At 40.0% G+C, this 18,113-nt stretch overlaps 3 protein-coding genes across 6 annotated transcripts; all 3 read left to right on the forward strand.

The window, feature by feature from the left end:
• The first annotated feature begins 547 nt into the window (after positions 1 to 547).
• On the forward strand, positions 548 to 6,638 carry mrps15 (mitochondrial ribosomal protein S15). Its single transcript, XM_079343138.1, has 8 exons — positions 548 to 803; positions 3,106 to 3,174; positions 3,361 to 3,436; positions 4,066 to 4,114; positions 4,229 to 4,313; positions 4,427 to 4,485; positions 5,985 to 6,176; positions 6,364 to 6,638. The coding sequence occupies exons 1-8, from the start codon at positions 680 to 682 to the stop codon at positions 6,454 to 6,456; spliced, it is 747 nt and encodes a 248-aa protein (XP_079199264.1). The 5' UTR covers positions 548 to 679; the 3' UTR covers positions 6,457 to 6,638.
• A 171-nt stretch (positions 6,639 to 6,809) lies between these two features.
• Positions 6,810 to 9,614, forward strand: LOC306824353 (cornifelin-like). Of its 2 annotated transcripts, none has more exons than XM_079344458.1 (4): positions 6,810 to 7,215; positions 8,583 to 8,738; positions 8,821 to 8,957; positions 9,198 to 9,614. In XM_079344458.1, the coding sequence occupies exons 2-4, from the start codon at positions 8,627 to 8,629 to the stop codon at positions 9,300 to 9,302; spliced, it is 354 nt and encodes a 117-aa protein (XP_079200584.1). In that variant the 5' UTR covers positions 6,810 to 7,215; positions 8,583 to 8,626; the 3' UTR covers positions 9,303 to 9,614. The 2 variants fall into 2 exon arrangements, with proteins under 2 accessions (XP_079200584.1, XP_079200583.1); XM_079344457.1 differs by having other exon boundaries at positions 6,810 to 7,107.
• A 475-nt stretch (positions 9,615 to 10,089) lies between these two features.
• oscp1b (organic solute carrier partner 1b) lies at positions 10,090 to 16,869 on the forward strand. Of its 3 annotated transcripts, XM_079343179.1 has the most exons (11): positions 10,090 to 10,343; positions 10,739 to 10,780; positions 11,387 to 11,541; positions 12,170 to 12,337; positions 13,304 to 13,384; positions 13,473 to 13,576; positions 14,098 to 14,226; positions 14,398 to 14,467; positions 14,663 to 14,802; positions 14,933 to 14,996; positions 15,834 to 16,869. In XM_079343179.1, exons 1-11 carry the CDS (start codon positions 10,232 to 10,234, stop codon positions 15,951 to 15,953), a joined length of 1,185 nt encoding a protein of 394 aa, XP_079199305.1. In that variant the 5' UTR covers positions 10,090 to 10,231; the 3' UTR covers positions 15,954 to 16,869. The 3 variants fall into 3 exon arrangements, with proteins under 3 accessions (XP_079199305.1, XP_079199303.1, XP_079199304.1); XM_079343177.1 differs by lacking the exon at positions 10,739 to 10,780 and having other exon boundaries at positions 10,091 to 10,343; XM_079343178.1 differs by lacking the exon at positions 10,739 to 10,780 and having other exon boundaries at positions 10,291 to 10,363.
• The last annotated feature ends 1,244 nt before the right edge of the window (positions 16,870 to 18,113 follow it).

Here is an 18,113-nt window from a genome sequence, read left to right on the forward strand (position 1 = left end):
TCCCTCTTTTCCTCTACTGGTTTAAAGGGAAAAATGAAAAAAAAAAAAATAATACAAATATCAAGCCATTTTATGTTACTTGTTTCTTTATAACAGTTTAGATTTTATGCCCAGTTGGAAAAGTCTGTATTCACACGTGCTTGTGAACACACAAGCAATGCACACGATTTGACGTGTAACAATGAACACATTGTTATAATGTAAAAATAGTCAATGTTTTCTTTTGTCTAAAAATACAAAGTTTGATGTCATTTTTCTATGAGTTATTCTTAAGATTTATCAGAAGTTATTCACACGAAGTCCTCCTTGCTAGTCATGTGAAGCAAACATTCCACTCAAATTGTCAAAAACTCAAGTCTGACACCATTCCAAATATCTCAAAAAGAGATCTTCTAATTTATTCGATCTTAAGCATCAGTTCATCTCCCATTCTCGTTCTTTTAATTTTGTGTTTTTCATTACATGAACCTAAGTCAATACGTTTTCACTTACCGCATCGATGTGTTCTGGAATTGATTGCATAGCCTGAGAAGAAATAAAAAACACACTTGCATCGTAACTCAATTAGTGTGGTCTAGTCAAAATGGCGGCCCTCATGTAGCGGTCGAGTGTGATTATGTGGCTATTTGTACCTCTAATAGGAAGTTAATTTCCTCACTAGTAAATTATATTTGCAGCAATGTTGGCAAACATGGCTCTGCGACGTGTTTTGAGGTCGTCGGTGGGTGTCTGTTCCTCCTCTATGTCACTGAAAACCTTGACATGCAGCTCTGCTCTGCTTTCAAGACCAAGAGTCAGCTGTGGTAAGTGTTTTTTTTAATAAAGGACATGGTAACCCGTAAAGACAGATGACCGTCTGTGTTAAGGGAAAAGCGGACAATCCCATTTTAATATACAAGATAACGAAGAGTCTCGGGATAAAATGAAGCTCGAGCTTCTGTTGTTATCCGCAGCTAACAGCAGGGGGCAGTGTGAAGCACAGGCCTTTTTACAGCTGTTCATTATAGTACTAAAGTATATTTTGGATATTAAAGGTTTTAAACGTCACTTAAAAAAAAACCCGTGCAAAGCCTTTAGACATCCAAACGCAGATAATGTTTATATATATTTACCCACTCCGTTACTTTCTGTAGTCTACAACATGACAGAAGGGTTATATTTGGAATGATTTTTAAAGTATTTATCATATCTGAGCAACTTCACTTAAAGTTTTTGTACCCTAGTTCAAAGTATTTAAAAAATGTAGACTTCCTTATATTCCTTTTTATCAAATGTGAATCTGAATTACGTACTGTGAAAATCAACTACAAACTGCAAAAGAACTGGGCGTTCAGATACGACTAATCAAAATACATGATAAAGCGCAATTTGATGACACACAACATAAATGCAGTCATTCAAAGAGATGCAAACGCCAGGGCACTCTTCCCTTTTTTTGGGGGGGGGGGGGGGGGGGGGGGGGGGGGGGGGATTATCATATTGACTATTTCTCAACTGAAAAAAAAAAAAAACCTGAGTAAGCTGCTAAGAAGTCACCCGCCCCTCTTCGGGGTTTCACACACACCCTGAGCTGTTTGCACCTCGGTTCTTCTTTGTATTTCTGTGTTCCTCCTACACTTTGCTTGGCCGACTTAGAACTGAGTCCAGAACATTTTCCACAGACAAATAGCATGCACTGTAAACAGAGGTTGGAGAAAAGGAGTGAGGGGTTTTAACCGAAATCAGATTTTAAATGAAATGGTAGAAAATAAACTACCCATGGAAAGAAACCAAATAGCTAATCGAACATAAGAAAGAAAGTAAGAGTTGAACTACAGAGGACATGAATTCAAAAATAAACACGTTGGGAGCTCAAAAGCTAAAAGTAAAAGAGTCAAATTCAGTCTAACTGGACTTGTAGACAGTCTAACAGCAGTGTAGACTGGAGTATGATTGTTGACTTTTTAGTAGTGAACTCATGACAGAGCTTTAAAATTACTATTGTGTGCATACACATAACTATGCCTGTAGGGTTGAAAGGGAACTTGTTGAGGCTCTATAATGTTTCAATGTGTCTGTTGTTGTTGCTCTATCTCACTTCATTATAACCGTATCGAGTTCATCTCCAACCACTCGGCTGTCATTTCTCCCACGAGTTTACGAGCATTTGATAAGGTTGTTCTCACACTGACTGTTGCATCCTATTTTCAGCCGGCTGACACTCACAGAGAATCGAACCTCCATCAGAAGGGTTTCTTCTTGTAGCGGAGCACCACACTCCTCAGATTTTAGAAAGTAGTTTTGTTTGTTTTTTTTCTTTTTGATCAATTATTTATTGGATATTTTCCAGTATGGGCATGTAGAGGAACAATGACATGAGTGAGTTCATTGAAAGGAACATACGTTGTAAAACTGCAGTACCTGCCCCCTCCCAACCCCTCAATGTAAACCAAACAATGACATAGATAAGGATAATAATTAGATTGAAAATAGGGCTTCACAAACAGTAATGTATTACAGAAATGTAATGACTTGTAATACTTATAAGGGAGGTAGTCTGCCTCCTAAGTGAATATTTGTGGTACTTTAAATACCAAGAAAAGCAAAACCTCTGGTCTAAAATGCCACCACACTTTTGGTACATCACACATGTTTATGTCTAGATTTTTGATGGAGGTGTGAAGCAGCAGTGTTTAGAGGAAGTTACCACGTGGGTGTTTTGGAGACACTTCTATTGAAAACCACGATCCTCACACCATTTTTCGTGCATAGACGTCGTTTAATCTGAGGTGTGAGGACAGCTTGTTCACGCAGATAATCTCACTGATGCCGTTGAAATCGAGCAGCTTAATCTAGTGGAGCGGTTTCCTCTTCATCTCATGACTTTCCTTATCACTTTGCAGAATAGAAATGCTTTACATGCAGACAGACTCCCTGACGAACTAAATGTCAAGTCATCTTTAATAATACATTTCTGCAGGTACATTGAGATTTGTAACACGCAGAAGAAGTGACCAAATCAAAAGTGAAGAGAAGTTTTCTGCTCAAAGAAAGTTTTTTGTCCACCTCACATCCATGAAAGGCTTGTACACATTTGTGTGATATACGATTATTTGTCCTTCTCAGTTGTAGGAGGCTCTGCTGTTCAACCTCCTGTCAGACATTACGCTCGGGCTCCTCAGAAAAAGAAGACAGGTATGTTATGTTGTTCTGCTTGTTTGGTTCCATTGTAGCGTGGAGTTTGATGTATTTAAAGGCTATAAATGGTGTAGTGTGTGTGCATCAGCAGTTTACTGCCACCAAACGTGTCTCTAAAAAAATAATGTAAAACTTATTATTTTTTTTTTTTTCTTCATTTCAAACCTTCACGTTTTCTTTCAGGCCATGTGAGCCAGCTGAGTGATCTTCCTCCTACGATGCTGAAGATGGACTACACAGCTGTACCCCTCGCTCAAACGTAAACATTCAAACAAACTATCCCTCACACACACTGAGTAAAAAAAAAAAAAAATACAACACACAGTAAGTAAATTCCACAACCAGGGGGCTCTCAATCAGAGCAATACGAAAAGGTGACACCAGGCTGTATGGCTGGGAATCATGGGAGTGATTCTCTCTGCTATTAACGTACGTGGTGGTTAACCGTCGGCTGTAGTCTCTGCTGTGTGTTGTCCTGCAACTTTTTGGCCAAGACAAAAGATGACATGAGGCGACAACACTAGTTCTTCGCCGTCTTCTTGGTGTGTCTGGTCGTTAAGTTGACCAGAGTGAAAAAGACCTGAGGAAGAGAATACTTTTACTGATTGGCTAATGAATCCAAGTATGATTTAAGTGGCACCAGTACAGCAGCTTTCACTAGCAGTTCCCGCTTCCTTATGTACTGTAGCTGTCTTTGGCGTTACATCTGGTATCTCCATAGCAACGATAAACAGGTTGTCTGTCATGGCGGCTGCCACAACAAGACTAAGTATCCCACTTAAAAAAAAAATATATATATATATATATTACAGGGGGGTATTTTCTACACATTTTACCTTCACAGACTGTCAGTCATCTTCTCTGCCAACATTTAATTTTTTCTCACAGGACCGATGATGTCATCAAAAGACTACTTTCGTTGGAGTTGGCGAGTCACGTAAGTTCCCCACGTCCCCACAGATCCCCTTTTTGTCTTTTTTTTAATCTCCAACTTCTTGTTCTCCCGGTTTTAATGATTATGTTTCTGACCGTTGCTCATTTGTGCTTTCAGAGTGAAAAGCTCAAACTAAAAAAAGAACAGCTTATTGCCAAAGTCCAGAGGGATGAGAATGACCGCGACTCAGTGGAGGTTAAGGGTACGTCCTCCTTCTAGTTTTTTCAACTTCAAATCATGTGACCACATAAATATTAATATTAGATATTCAGTATTGCAGCCTTAGTGTAATCTTTTCACTGGGTTTTCTTTCAGTGGCTGTCTTGACTGCAAGAATCCGTAACTATCAGGAGCACTTGCTGAAACATCACAAAGTGAGTGAAGCTGCAGAGCCTGGAGGACTTTAGGGTTCCCTTTTCTCTCTTTGAAGATCCACAGGACATCCATTCCTTGAACAGTGCTCGTAAAAATCTTTTTGATGACTTGTCACATCAAGGCACGGTTGACTTGCACGACTATGACTCTTCATGTTTCCTCTTTGCTTTCCTCTGGCTTGAGGCTAACTTTACCAGAGGATATCCTGTGTAGCCCCCCCCCCCCCCCCCCCCCCCCCCCCCCCCCCATTGAAGAAGAACATGTGTAGCGCAATCTCGGTTGGAAATTTCCATGTTACGTCATACAAAGAACATTGTGGCCAGAATTGACACAGATACAGGGTATATGTTGTACCTGAAGGTGTTGAGCTGTCTTTCTGTGACGTTAGCTCATTGAGCTAAAAAAAAAAAGAAAGAGGAAAAAAAAAAAAGCTTCATTTGAGCTGCTTTCATACATGATGCTCTCCTGATCATTTCCAGAAATCATTCCTCAGTTACATATTCAGACATGTCCCTCACAGCGAGTAGTTTACTTATCTGACAGGGGGGGTTAACACAGTTTTGTCTTTTGTATCAATGCTATGGGGGTTTCAAACAATATTAAAATCTCACAATATGATTTATATCATGATAGCAAGTTCAACTTACAAGACCTATTGCGATATTTAAAAAGGAAGACTTGGATAAAAGGCTGTTTAGCAAACAGTGAATGGATATTGAGACAGCGTGTGAGACGAGTCAAACGAGCTAATAGTCCTTTTTTGTAATAAAATAATTGCACAAACACGTTCCCTCCTTGTAAACAAAAGAAGTGAAACGAACAATATAACATGTAACCTTCTCTATTCTACTACCTCATAGGTCAGGCAAACACTTCCTATACAGTCTTTGGCAGGGTTGTGTCAGTGTCTTCTATTTGCCAACTTGTAGGTCACCATAGCCTGGTAGTGACAGCATGTTGTGGTTTTTGTTCATCACCTTCTCCTTTCTCATTTCGTGACACGGGGAAACAGGAATGCTTCAACACGTCAAAGCTGCTGAAGCAACCACAGTTTTCAAACTCCGCTCTGTTCTCCTCATGGATGTGTTGTAGAAGGTTCTCCCACTCGAATAAGTCCTTTGTCCGCCGAGGCTGCGAGCGTAGAGCAAAGGGTGATGGTGGCACATTGGAACGATGGTCTCTGTACTTCCCACTTCTCTCCGCTCTGCTCCACTGCAGCTGACACTAAACTACACTCTGCCCAGAGGACATATGGTTACATGCCATCACAGGTCCACAATGATATCGTGAAGTTGACAATACCGTTCCATCCCAAATGCTACAAGCATCTGGTAGTCAAGGTCACATTTTGGCTGCTTTGCACCCACACATGTAGATGTTTTCAGGTGTTTTGTGCATGTGTGAAAAAACCTTTGATGTTCTCCCTCGTCTGTTTTCTTAAGCTTGATTCTGATCCCCTTTGCTGTCCTTCTTGTATTTATCTTTCATTTCACTGCAGGACAAAGCTAACAAAAGGCGGATGCTAATGGCCATTGACCAAAGGAAGAAGCTGTTGAAATTCCTTCGATCGGTCCGCTATGATTCCTTTGAGAAAGTGTGTCAGGAGCTGGGCATCACATACACGTTCCCTCCCGATTACTACAGACGGGCCACTCGCCGCTGGATAGCCAAGAAGGCCTTCTGCATTAAGGTATGACCCCTTTATTCTACTCAACATGACTTATTTAAAGACTTTTTTTTTTTTTTTAACTTAGTCTACTAGTCAGAGCATTTCTCAAGCTCTGTAGGTTGATACACACTCATCATCTAAGTGACTGACAAGGCCAAGGTGTGGTTTTCAAGCCTCCACTCACTTTCCTTCCTCTCTCCCTTCTCAGGTCTTCAAAGAAGTGCAGAAGCAGAAAGCAGCGCAGAAGCTGAAGATGAAGCCAAGTGTAGCCTCAACAGACACGACGGCAAACACAATTTGAATCCCATTAAAAGACATGACGCTGTATATTCAAATAACTGATCCTCACTTTTAAAAACTCTGTTTTTTTTTACATGTGACACAAAATATTCTCCTCCTTGTTCATGTGCTCCTAACTTCAAAAATGTTTTGCTTTCACTTTCTGTCAGAATTGAGTGGAAATAAAATGTCACAGAAAGTTCACTGTGATGCTGTTGTGGTGATTGTTCTGCATCTTCATAAGTTCTTGCAGCTGCTAGTATCTGAATAAATATATATATATATCATCAAATCTGAAGTAAATTCATCCCCTTTGAATGTTAATTGCATGGACTGGAAGTGGTTATATAAGATCAAATGACAAAATGTAACACAAAAGCGATGTAATCCACTGATAACTGAGTCAATTCTGAGAACTGCTAATCTAATATGAGATTGGAACACATGTTAACCTCAATTCAGATATGAGGATCATCAGCCTCCAATCATTACGAGTAGTTCTCGATAATAGCCTTGGGTTTGTCTGTGAATGAGCTGCAGATCTTTGTTATCCCCAGAAGCAGCAGTTTGTTGCTAAAGCAGAGTTTCAGAGCTTCAGCTCGTCACAGCTTCCTGTGTGGTGTGCAGAGTTCTCAGTTAGACCAGGAGGAGATCAGACTGACAGACTCTTCTGGTAAGTGACACCGTTTCTTCCTCTCACAGTAGATTAACTAAAAAGAATCAACGTTTTAGAAGTTAAGCTGCAGTGTTTTGGACGTTTAAAGTTGTGCATTCACATAAGGTGAGTGAAAGATATACATAGTTGGCTCAAAGTTGGATTATCAGAATTTTATGGAATTCACCACTTTACTGTGTGACTATAACTAACTGATGTATTTATCACTAATAGATAATGAAAGCCTTCTTAACACACATCAAAAAGAGAAAAAAGTGTGTGCACATCCAAGCTAAATGCACACAGGAGGTGCGGGTCAAACCGAAAGGTTCGCACACTGTCTTCCTCTGGCAAACGTGGCAGCAGACAAACGTTTTTTTTCTAAAGGGAGGCAATCTGCAAAACAATCATTATCACATGTTGAACCAAAAAACGGAGATTAAATACAACAAGACTATCTGACTAATTGTTTGCATTGTGTGTTGCTTCATTTTCTCTTTTAGATAGTCGTCAGTCCTGTCTCACTAAAACTCTGTTGGGTCGAACATCTGTTCAAAATCTATTCTTGCCTGAAGTATCTGTCACCCCCTTGTGGTTTTATTTATTGTCCCTGGGTTTTTGGTTGAACTGGTGTTTAATATTGATATTTAGGAGGGTTTTGATGTTCATTTGAACCCACAGGAACAGCTGTTGAAGTTGTTTTTCATGATGATATATTAACTTTAGTAACATTTAAAAAGGAAGTGTCCAGTCTCTGTGCACAGCCTGTCATCACCTGCGCGTCTCATCGGACTTAAAGCTGTTCACCTGCTGTCGTACCTGATGTTCATCACTTTGAATAAAAGGGTCTGCTAAATTAATCGTAAAATACTGGGTGATCTTTTCTTTTTTTTGCTGAGTGCCTCACTTTAGAAAAGACTGTGTGACTCCCATCGCATTTGCCTGAGGAGGATCTTTTGGATGGAAACATTTCCCTGTTTAAAATAAAGTTGTTCATTGGAAGCTGCAGTGCTTCTTTAAATATATAACAACTTTTACGTCAAGTCTTTAAAGTTTGAGTCACTAGTATGTGGCAGAAAAATACATTTTCAGAACTATTTTAACAAATAAGAATCATGTGAACAAATATCAATGCATTCGTTTTTTTTTTTTTTTTTTATAAATAAGCACAGCAGCGAGTGTGTGTGGAATTTCTTCATACACCCCATCCAAACAAGAGTGTTTGTGAATCCTGACTACGCTGTGTGACTGATAGATGTGTTATTCTTAAATGGAGCACTCGTGATTTACATACTACTCACTGGAAAACTCAACTGTGAAATTTAATGAATTTAAGTTAGTCTGAAAGCTGTACAAAAAAAAACAAAAAAAACAATTGCAGAACATGGAGAGATTGATTTAGAACATTTTCGCTCACAACTTTTCACCTACAGCAAACCATGCTTCTGCTCTGTCCACATCAACAGCTGCTGTTTTGTTTGATTTTTAACCAGGAAGCTAAATCCAAACCAACACCAACCAAATCCAGTCATCTATCATGTCAAACCCAGTGGTCACCCATCAACCAGGCGCTGGTAGCTATGGAACAAATGTGCAAACAGGAGACTGGAGCACGGGCCTGTGCTCCTGCTGCAGTGACATCTTAGTCTGTGAGTATCATTTATGAAACCTGAATTAGCATTATTCCATCCGTGTGCATACACAGTATGGACACTATTATTTGCTCTACAGGTGCTCTTGGTTGCTTCTGTCCAATTGCATTAAGCTGCTACACTGCGAGTAAGTATGGAGAAAACTGCTGCGTGGGCTGCATTCCAGGAGGCTTAACTGCCATGAGGACACACATGAGACTGACCTATGGCATTCAGGTATGTGCATGTTACCATATACTCTCCAACATACTTTTGTTCATCTTGTTGGTGTTACTGCAAGTCTCAAACGGAAAGACAGCCCTTGTTTTCAATAACGTGGCTCTTGTGAAAGACAGATTTCATGAACATAGGAAATGTTGGGTGTTTCCATGCGATTATGAAAGTTGAACTAAATCGCATTTCCTTCCAAAGTTTGGTTTTCCATGTTGTGATTGTGTCACAATCTTTCAATGACAGGGAACCATACTCAATGACGCCCTGATGACCTGTTTATGTGGACACTTCGAGACCTGCAGAATGGCGAGAGAAATCCGCATCAGGAATGGAGAAGTTTCCCAGTAACAGTGCATTAAGTTCTGACCACATGACCCACTATATACTTTGTTTTCTGTGTGTCCATGGTTTTGTACTCCCGTCACAAGTCTAGCTTTCATCCAGACTGCAAAGAATGAGCATCTAACAAATCACGCAGTCATGTGCATCAAATGTAATTTTATCCACATAGCTTTCTATCTGTAACTGTGTGACAAATTGCTGATACCATTTTCCACCATTGTAAATAAAATGCACTTTTAAATCACTCAGACGATTAATAACATGTTATCAAGAATCATTTTAAGCAACACTGTTAATAAAAATATCCATTTACATACATATTTGATGTGATTTCATTAAACCTGTCATAGGAAATGCAAGCCACGTGGGTGCTTTAATAGAAAAGGTGAGAATAAATCGTTTCCTGTTTCAGTGGTTCAAAAACCGTTTGGGCTTGTGATTGTTGTTAACCAGCATCTTGAAATCGCCTTAATTCTTCTTTCCCTTTACTACAAAAATCAAAATATATCCAACTAGGTAGTTATTGCATGCTGCCTTCTTTACAAACCAATGCCCATGCATTGAAATAAAACTTTTTTTTATTAAAAACTCTTTAATTTGCAACCCAGTTAAATAATCTCATTGTCCCAATCCGTCTGCCTGTCTTAAAGTTTCTTAAATTTAGGTAAATATGTAAATTAGGTAAATTCTCACTGTTGTCAGTTTTAAAGTGTCACATCCATAGTTATATAAAAACACATCCACCTAACCATCGTACACCTCCGCTTCCCTTTACGTCAAAAAGCACAACGCTCTGATTGGCTGTTTGCTTCGTGGCCTGGCAACCAGAAGAGGCTTTACCAAACAAGACCCTTTATCAGCAATTAGCATTCGAGCTAGCAGCAATTACTGTCTGTCTACCTGTCCTGGAGATATTTGTCCATTCAAATACCACCATGTCTTCAAGTACTCTACCTCTGCTGTTCATCAACCTCGGTGGAGAAATGCTATATATCCTGGACCAGCGGCTTCGAGCGCAGAATATCCCTGCTGACAAGGCTAAGAAAGGTAGCAAGCTAGCTTAGCAGGTATCCAGATAACAACACAAATGTCACCCTGCAGCTGCACGTTCAGGTTACATCGCGTTCAAAGCGCTTTTAGTTGGGTGGGTTGGTCAGTTTACCGGTTTGTGAACTCGTAATTTTCCTTGTTAATGTTAAAAACAAAGTTGAGCGTTAGCATCACTGAGTCAACAGATAATCTTAAAATCCACATATTGTTTTAAACTCAAGAATAACACAAGGAAGTTTGAGTTGATTATACATAGGAGTACTTATCTGCGTCTATAAGAGTCTATACAATGTCTGTATTCATTCAAAATTAGCATGCAGCCTGCATTTAAGTCTGTAACTGTCAGTCATCGAAAACGATTTCATTCATCCATCTGCTTTTAATTCATAAAGTTTCCACAATAGCTGGCTGGATAGAGGAGGACAGAAGGAGAGGTATTATCACATTGCAATGCATTAGTGGCTCTTTGCTGTGCTTTGGCCTAGACTAAAGCAACTTGCTAATTAAACAGTTTGACATGATAAATATAAGTCCAGGTGAGATCCTCTCACCAAACATGAGCTGACGCTGTCTCTGAATCCAAGCAGGACGCTGTACAGTTTTTAACGTAAAGCTCATCTGGGGTTGTCGGTTTGAATTTCCACACTTCATTTTTAGATGAACTTGTTCTCTCTTATGTGTTAGTTGCAGAAAGTAAGAATGGAGGTAACTGATATTACACAAATCATGATTGTAATTTATTCTGTGAGTCACAATAGGGTTTGATATATGTAGTCATACTGAATTCTGATGGGAGTTCAAAAGCAGAGACTTTCACCTGGCTATTGCAATGCGGGAGAGCAGGACATATGCTGGTGGCTTTCATTGCTCCATTGCTGCTTTTTTTTTTTAAGGCTTTGGGATAGGCTTCAAAGAAAAGTTTATTTCTTTTAAACACATACTGTAGTATAGAAGGCTCATCTGCTTTTATCTGAGTAGAAATGACAGTTTTATATTATAACCTCAATTAACATGTTTACTTGAACTGTTTGCCTGACTAGTTATGAATGACATCATCACCACCATGTTCAACAAAAAGTTCCTGGAAGAACTTTTCAAGCCACAGGAGCTGTACTCCAAAAAGGCCCTGCGGACTGTGTTCGACAGGCTGGCCCACGCCTCCATCATGAGACTCAATCAAGCCAGCATGGACAAGGTAAGCCATCATGTGTCCCTCCTCTTTGTCTGTATACTGAATTGTATCTGGCTAAAGTTAAATATTCCCTACGGAAGATATTTCCATCAGCTGCACAGTAAAGGCAGTTTATCAAACAGCTTCCTAAATATACAGAGTAGTGTGATGTTTAAGAGGCTGCACATCTACATTAGATCAGGGTAAACTCTCTGGTTGCTGGAGAGGTGCCAGACCACTTCTTGAGCACTGCCAAGGGGTCCTTGAGCAAGGCACCTAACCCCCACCAGCTCAGGGGGGCGCTTCCAGTTGGGGTAGCTGCCGCACTCTGACATGTGTCCATTAATGCTGCTTGTCGATGTGTGTGATTCAGGCCTGTGTGTGTGTGTGTGTGTGTGTGTGAGAGAGAAGCATGTCTCTACAATAACAGTGTGCACCACAATTTCCCCCTCGTGGATTAATAAAACGTGTGTGTGTGTATATACTTGGTTGAATCATATCATTTAATGTCTTAAAAAAACAGTAGAGCGACTCCTTACTTATTCACGTCATACAGTTGAAAGTGGCTCCCTCTACTGTTTATTAAACAACTTTTACAATCGTTCCATGTTGATGGCTGAGCCGGTGACTTTGTGCGTGTGTCCTTCTGCAGCTGTATGACCTGATGACCATGGCTTTCAAGTACCAAGTGCTTCTCTGTCCCCGACCAAAGGACATCCTCCTCGTCTCCTTTAACCACATGGACGCAATCAAAGACTTTGTGAAAGATACTCCCAGCATCCTCAGCCAGGTTGATGAGACATACCAGCAGCTCATAGAGGTATGATCGGTCTCCTCATACTTGGTGTCGACTACAAATGTGGCTTGTGGAGGGTTTTCTTCAGTGAGCCGCAGATTTCATTTAATTTTATGCGGTGAATCAGTTCTACTTTAATACAGGTAGGATGTAGAGATATCCAAAACACAACTAGTCATTCTAAAAGGAACGGGACAAATCTTCATGTAAAACTTTTTTAAATTTTTTGGTCTTAAACTGTAGAACTTTGAGATTCACAAATGTGAAGTACTTGACAAATAAAAGTTATTATTATTATTATCATTATCATGATTATTATTATTATTATTATCTTCAACTCAACTTCAGTTGAGTGGTACATGGTCAGCTGTGGAGTATAGAAATGATATAACAGTCAGAAGTTTTACTGATGATACATTGCAAGACATGACTCTTCTCAAGAGGATCCTCGACTCTGTCATGTGACACAACAACTTGTCTGGCCAAATAGAGGAAATGAATGTCAACACTGAAAATGTCATTGTCTTATTAACCAAGCGTGGAATGAATGTTTGTGTGTGAGGAAGAGAGAAGCCCATCCTATCCATCCACACTTTGACTCCAGTTAAAACATTTGAATCCACTTTTGCCATTTCTTCTCCATATGCAGCTGTAAATACTTGATGTTAAACACATTTCATCAACTTTCCCATTTAGATCGAGCGGCCAATTAATATTGCTTTCATAACTTCTGATCAATTGTATTATAATCACAAACACTGTGCTGAGCTTGCTTCCTGTATTCTATCCTATTTAAGTTCTTGCTATGTTGGCTTAACTGTTTCTGCACCAATACACCGAGACAAATTCCTTGCATGTGTAAATGGACTTGGCAATAAAAAGGGATTCTGATGGGACAACAACCACGCAGGATGAGATACTTTTGTTATTCAAACACCAAGGTAAAGTCGTCTATAATAATCCTGGTAACTCTGTTGTTTCATGTTTTAGATGTATACACCCTTGTCGAGTGGGGAATTCCAGCTGATCAGACAAACCCTCCTCATCTTCTTTCAAGACATGCACATAAGAGTAAGTGTTTGTAATGGGAACGTAACTGACTGTTACTTTCTTCTTGTGTTTGGTATTATTCACCTCTCCTCTGATTCTTCTCTGTCAGGTGTCCATTTTCCTCAAGGACAAAGTACAGAACTCGAACGGTCGCTTTGTGCTCCCCACCAGTGGTCCTGTGCCTCATGGAACACAAGTCCCTGGTTTGATCAGGTACCGTCACTGTGGACGGCTGCTTCCACTTCAACCCAGATCAGCTTTACTCTTCAGAATCATAAAGCTAACATTTCTAAACAAGTGTCTTGGATGGTAAACTGTACCTTTTGGTCTTTTGATGACTCTTCAGGTGTGCCTTTGTGTCTCTTGTACGTTTGTTGATCTTACCCAGACTCTGTAATCTCATGTTAAGTAGGCCTATCTGCAGCTAATTGCATTACAGAGGTTACTTTGTACAGGTACTCCCAGTCTAATTTTAGATGGGTTGTGTGTGGCTGTGAATCTATTCATCTTGTTTGTGCACACAGAAACATGTAATACATCGAGAATACAAAAAAAAAAAAAACAGCTCACACAGAGAACACCTGAGTCTCAATGCTGGTTTCCACTTAGAGAGAGAACTACTTCTCTCACTCGGGGAAGGAATTAAAAAAAATACATTTCTGTTCATAGAAAATGTTTTTTAAAGCATGCTTAACAAAGTTTAAAGGCTGCCTTTGTGTGTCTGGTTATTATAGGGTGTTCAGCTGTTCTGGTGAAGAGGTGAGCAGGCTGCAATTTACAAACGGAGGGAGCTATACGTCTGCTCTTCGGGAGGGATCTTTTGAGATCTTTGGAGACAGGATTACCAAACTAGGCACAAACATGTAAGACTCTGACAGTTCAATAAATCACCTTGAACTTGACTGGGTGATGCTGTATGTATGCAGTGACGATATTGTGCAAGATTTGTTCTTTTTTTAGATGTTAAACATTTGTACAGTCATGTACAGATTCTGTCGTATGGTCGTAACTCATTTTTTCATCTCTTCATGTAGGTACAGTGTCAGCCGGCCCGTGGAAACCCACATGTCAGGAACTTCTAAAAATTCTGCCCAGCACACTAAAGTAATTCAGCTTCACTTACCAGCACTGTTAGCATTTGTGTGACTGGTTTGACATCAGTTTGACATGAATGAAGTCACCCTGATCCAAATCTGCAGCCTACATCTGTTGGGAGTGACAGAAGTTGCAACTTTTGGAGAAAAAGAAGTTACTGTCTGCACAAATATACTGACACAAACATGTGCTATGTATCAACAGGTCAACACTGCTCCCAACCCTCTGGCCAAAGAGGAGCTGAATCTGCTGGCAAAGTTAATGGGAGGGTTAGAAGTTCAGAAACCGGGGAATGCAGACAGTGGCTTTAGAGTCAACCTCTTTGCCACAGATGAGGAGGAACAGTGAGTGCGCTCCTTTTGACCGTTCATGTGTTTAACAGATGAAACTTTGGCTTTACCCTGTGTAAACAAAATCATCGATTTAAACCTGTTGTCATTGCTAATTGTGTGACATGTTTTTTTTTAATCACAGAGAGGCATTGATATCAAGACCAGACGAGCTTTCATATGGAGTCCTAAACATCCAAGCCACAAAGGTAAACACGAAGTTATTGGCCCTCAAAATGTCTCCACGGTTCCCAGGAGGTCAACAGTTCTTCTGAGTGCCTGGGGGTTAAATTGTTACTCTGATGGAAAATACAGGACTGCTGAGTTAAAAGCATGACATTACAGCGATAAAGATTCAAAGGGCTTTGAAACAAAGGACTTTTTTCTGGAAAGAGCTGGGTGTTCTGAATCCTCTATTTGAACCACATTACTATGAACTAACGACTACAGGAGAAGTGTTTTCACTACGACATGATTTCTTTAATTGGATGAGCAATGATCCCAACAAGTCTCATTCACCCAGCCTTACTTATCTCCAGTTAAACCACAGAGCACTAGTGTTTAATTGTGGCCTTCTTTTCAACAATGATGTCCGATTTTATTTTGGACTCTCTGTTTTCACGGCGTCACGTTGGCTTTTTTTCTCAGGTCATACTCATTTTAAACTACAAAGGGCGAGGGTGATGTACTTTATTTTTAAACTGTTGCGTCATACAGAATGACCAACACAATAGCAGAACCCATCAGACCTAAAGTAGTCTTTATCACGGGGAAACGTGCAGATTTTTGCCATGTTGAGGGGTTTTATCTCTAATCAAAGAAACTCTTTTCATCTGCATCATCCAATTTGAAAGCCTCATCACTTGAAGGATGTCTGTACCCTTTAAAGGTTGATTGGAGCACATTTTACCTAGCTCAGTGAAAGGCTTAGGGTTCCAGTCAATGATCTGAGATAGGAGCTTTTAACAGGATTTACTGTTACTGTCAATCCAGGTGATGACCACTTTCAGGCACTGACAGTTGGTAGCTAACTTTTTTTCTTTCAGGACCAACAGGCCAATGCGGAACTGGCCAAGATCATGGGAGAGTTCACCGAGTCTGGAGATCAATCACCCTGTTCCAGCAGCAAGGGAGACGACCTCCTCGCCATGATGGACGGCCTGTGACGTTGCCTCCCGTGACAGAAATTCTTCGATGGAGGAAACCGAGCACACTGCAGCGTCTGTTCGACTGTAGACGAGTCTGCTTTCTGTACCTGCAAATACACTGCAGCAACCTCACATACAGCAAGAAAACTCTTCTTTATGGGGCTTTCAAATGCATCTGTGAGGAAGGGTTTAATGTGGTTGTCAAACAACCAGCTACATACTGCAAATTATAATAGTTAACTACTAAGACAGTTATTGTTAATCTGCAGTGTAGTGTAGTAGAATGTAGACTGTAAGCCGACTGTCAGTGCGTCAGAACATACTGTAGGCCTTCATCGGTGTGTTGAGCGTGTGTACGGTTATAGCAACACATCAGTCTGGACAACATCAAGGTGTTCTGTATTTAAAATCAGAATCAAACTGCACTGCTTTAAACAAAACACACTGTTTTTAATTTCAAACCTCAACACGATTTTCTTTCTTCAGTGAACAGCATGAAAGGAGGTCTGTTAACTTGTTTTTCTTGTGATGGACTGACAGTGAAATTATTTGTGCGGAATTTGGAGGAAAACCAAGTGCTCTTTCTAATTAGACTCAAATTCTCACAAATCTTTATTTTGGTAAGAAAAGTGTTTATCTTGCATTGCGCTGCACTACCTTGAAACAGAACAGGGAGAAGGATGTAGGACATTTGTATACCCTGTGATGTCTGTGAATGTTGAATGATGGCCACAAGATGTGCTCATCGAAAAGAATATAATTGTACTATCAAGTACTTTAGCAATATAAAAGATATCTAATGTGTATCTTTATTGCACACTATTTATTTCAAATGCATTTGTGTTTACCTCTTGTATATGTAAGTATTGTTCTCCAGTTGTAACATCGTCCAATGTGCAATATAGGATTTCTAATAAATAGCCGCAGGACTGCACATTATTGTTTAAAACGTGTCATTGGCTTGTGTACTGATGCAATAATGTGTTAATAATGGCATGAACGCTGAAACAGCTTGCTTGTTTTTGCGAACATGTAACAGCAGGGGGAGCTGTCGGCCCTCTCTACTATTTCTGCATGCGGTCGTAATGTAATAACATTTTGATAACGTATTAGAAAAGGTGTACCTGATAGAGGTACCCGAGCGATATTTTTCTAATGTATCACCTGATGTATATGTATTCAGATGAATGAATTGCAGAACAATAGCTTACATGTATCGATTTTTATCGTTTATAGTCAAATTATTTAGCACCACGCCAGCGCAGTTACGTGTAACTTTCATTGAATCCTTCATTAGACCTCTGGGATTTGAAGAAAATAAACTGTTTCGGAATTGCTATAGCAACAGCTGTTTAATACACAACATACGTGTGTGCAATCTTTTGGCAAACCTGTCATATTGCGATAATCTGCAATCCCAACCGCACTTTCTCTCTCTCTCACACACACACACACACACACGTGCATACCACCATACACGCGAAACATGCTGAGACATTACTCTGAATCTGTCAAAGGCAGGAGGATTCTGGGGAAGTCTTCCAAATAATCTTGGCAAAGAAGGGACAAGACGCACTTTGTGGCCCGAGGGAAACATGCAGCCACAGTTGGGGGAGCAAATAGAAGCCAGAGCTCGTCCAGGACTATCACTGCAGTCAAAGTGCCTCAATTCAAAACAATAGTCCACTAAACATTTTGACACTGGTCTCATCATCATCAGTAGGCTATAATTCACTTTTAGTGACATATTCCAAACCCCATTAAAAAGCACTTAGAATGGTTTCCTTCCAAATTTTAAAAGTGAAGACTTAAACTAAGACATTTAATATAACCACATTTGTTTCAATACTTATTCAGAATTATCAGTCCAGAAGAGGGCTTTTTTCCCCCACAGCACGCCAAAAGAGACCCTAAACTTATTTCTCTCACAGCTCTCTGCATCCAGTTATGATTCAGTTTCCTCTTTATAGATTGTGGTCAGAGACTGTAAAGCCACAGGCTGACAGATGTTTCATGTGGCTGGGGGCTTATGCTCTGCTGAGTCAAGAAAGGAAGACTCGTATAACTCATATAAGTACACTGCCATTTAGTTTGCCCTTTCTGTGTCTAACACATCTCCTGCCCACGGGTTTGAAACTGGTACCTGTGGGTGGAATTCGGTGTTAATCAGGTCATCTA

The sequence above is a fragment of the Symphodus melops genome, assembly GCF_947650265.1.
Source record: "Symphodus melops genome assembly, chromosome: 5".
Classification (NCBI taxonomy): Eukaryota; Metazoa; Chordata; class Actinopteri; order Labriformes; family Labridae; genus Symphodus; species Symphodus melops.

Coding starts and splice junctions, on each gene's coding strand:
- mrps15 (XM_079343138.1), top strand. CDS start 680: ATGTTGGCAAACATGGCTCTGCGACGTGTTTTGAGGTCGTCGGTGGGT. Junction 804..3,105: donor AAGACCAAGAGTCAGCTGTG/GTAAGTGTTTTT, acceptor TGTCCTTCTCAG/TTGTAGGAGGCTCTGCTGTT. Junction 6,177..6,363: donor AGAAGGCCTTCTGCATTAAG/GTATGACCCCTT, acceptor CTCCCTTCTCAG/GTCTTCAAAGAAGTGCAGAA.
- LOC306824353 (XM_079344458.1), top strand. CDS start 8,627: ATGTCAAACCCAGTGGTCACCCATCAACCAGGCGCTGGTAGCTATGGA. Junction 8,739..8,820: donor CTGCAGTGACATCTTAGTCT/GTGAGTATCATT, acceptor TTTGCTCTACAG/GTGCTCTTGGTTGCTTCTGT. Junction 8,958..9,197: donor GACTGACCTATGGCATTCAG/GTATGTGCATGT, acceptor TTTCAATGACAG/GGAACCATACTCAATGACGC.
- oscp1b (XM_079343179.1), top strand. CDS start 10,232: ATGTCTTCAAGTACTCTACCTCTGCTGTTCATCAACCTCGGTGGAGAA. Junction 13,577..14,097: donor CAAGTCCCTGGTTTGATCAG/GTACCGTCACTG, acceptor TGGTTATTATAG/GGTGTTCAGCTGTTCTGGTG. Junction 14,468..14,662: donor ATTCTGCCCAGCACACTAAA/GTAATTCAGCTT, acceptor ATGTATCAACAG/GTCAACACTGCTCCCAACCC.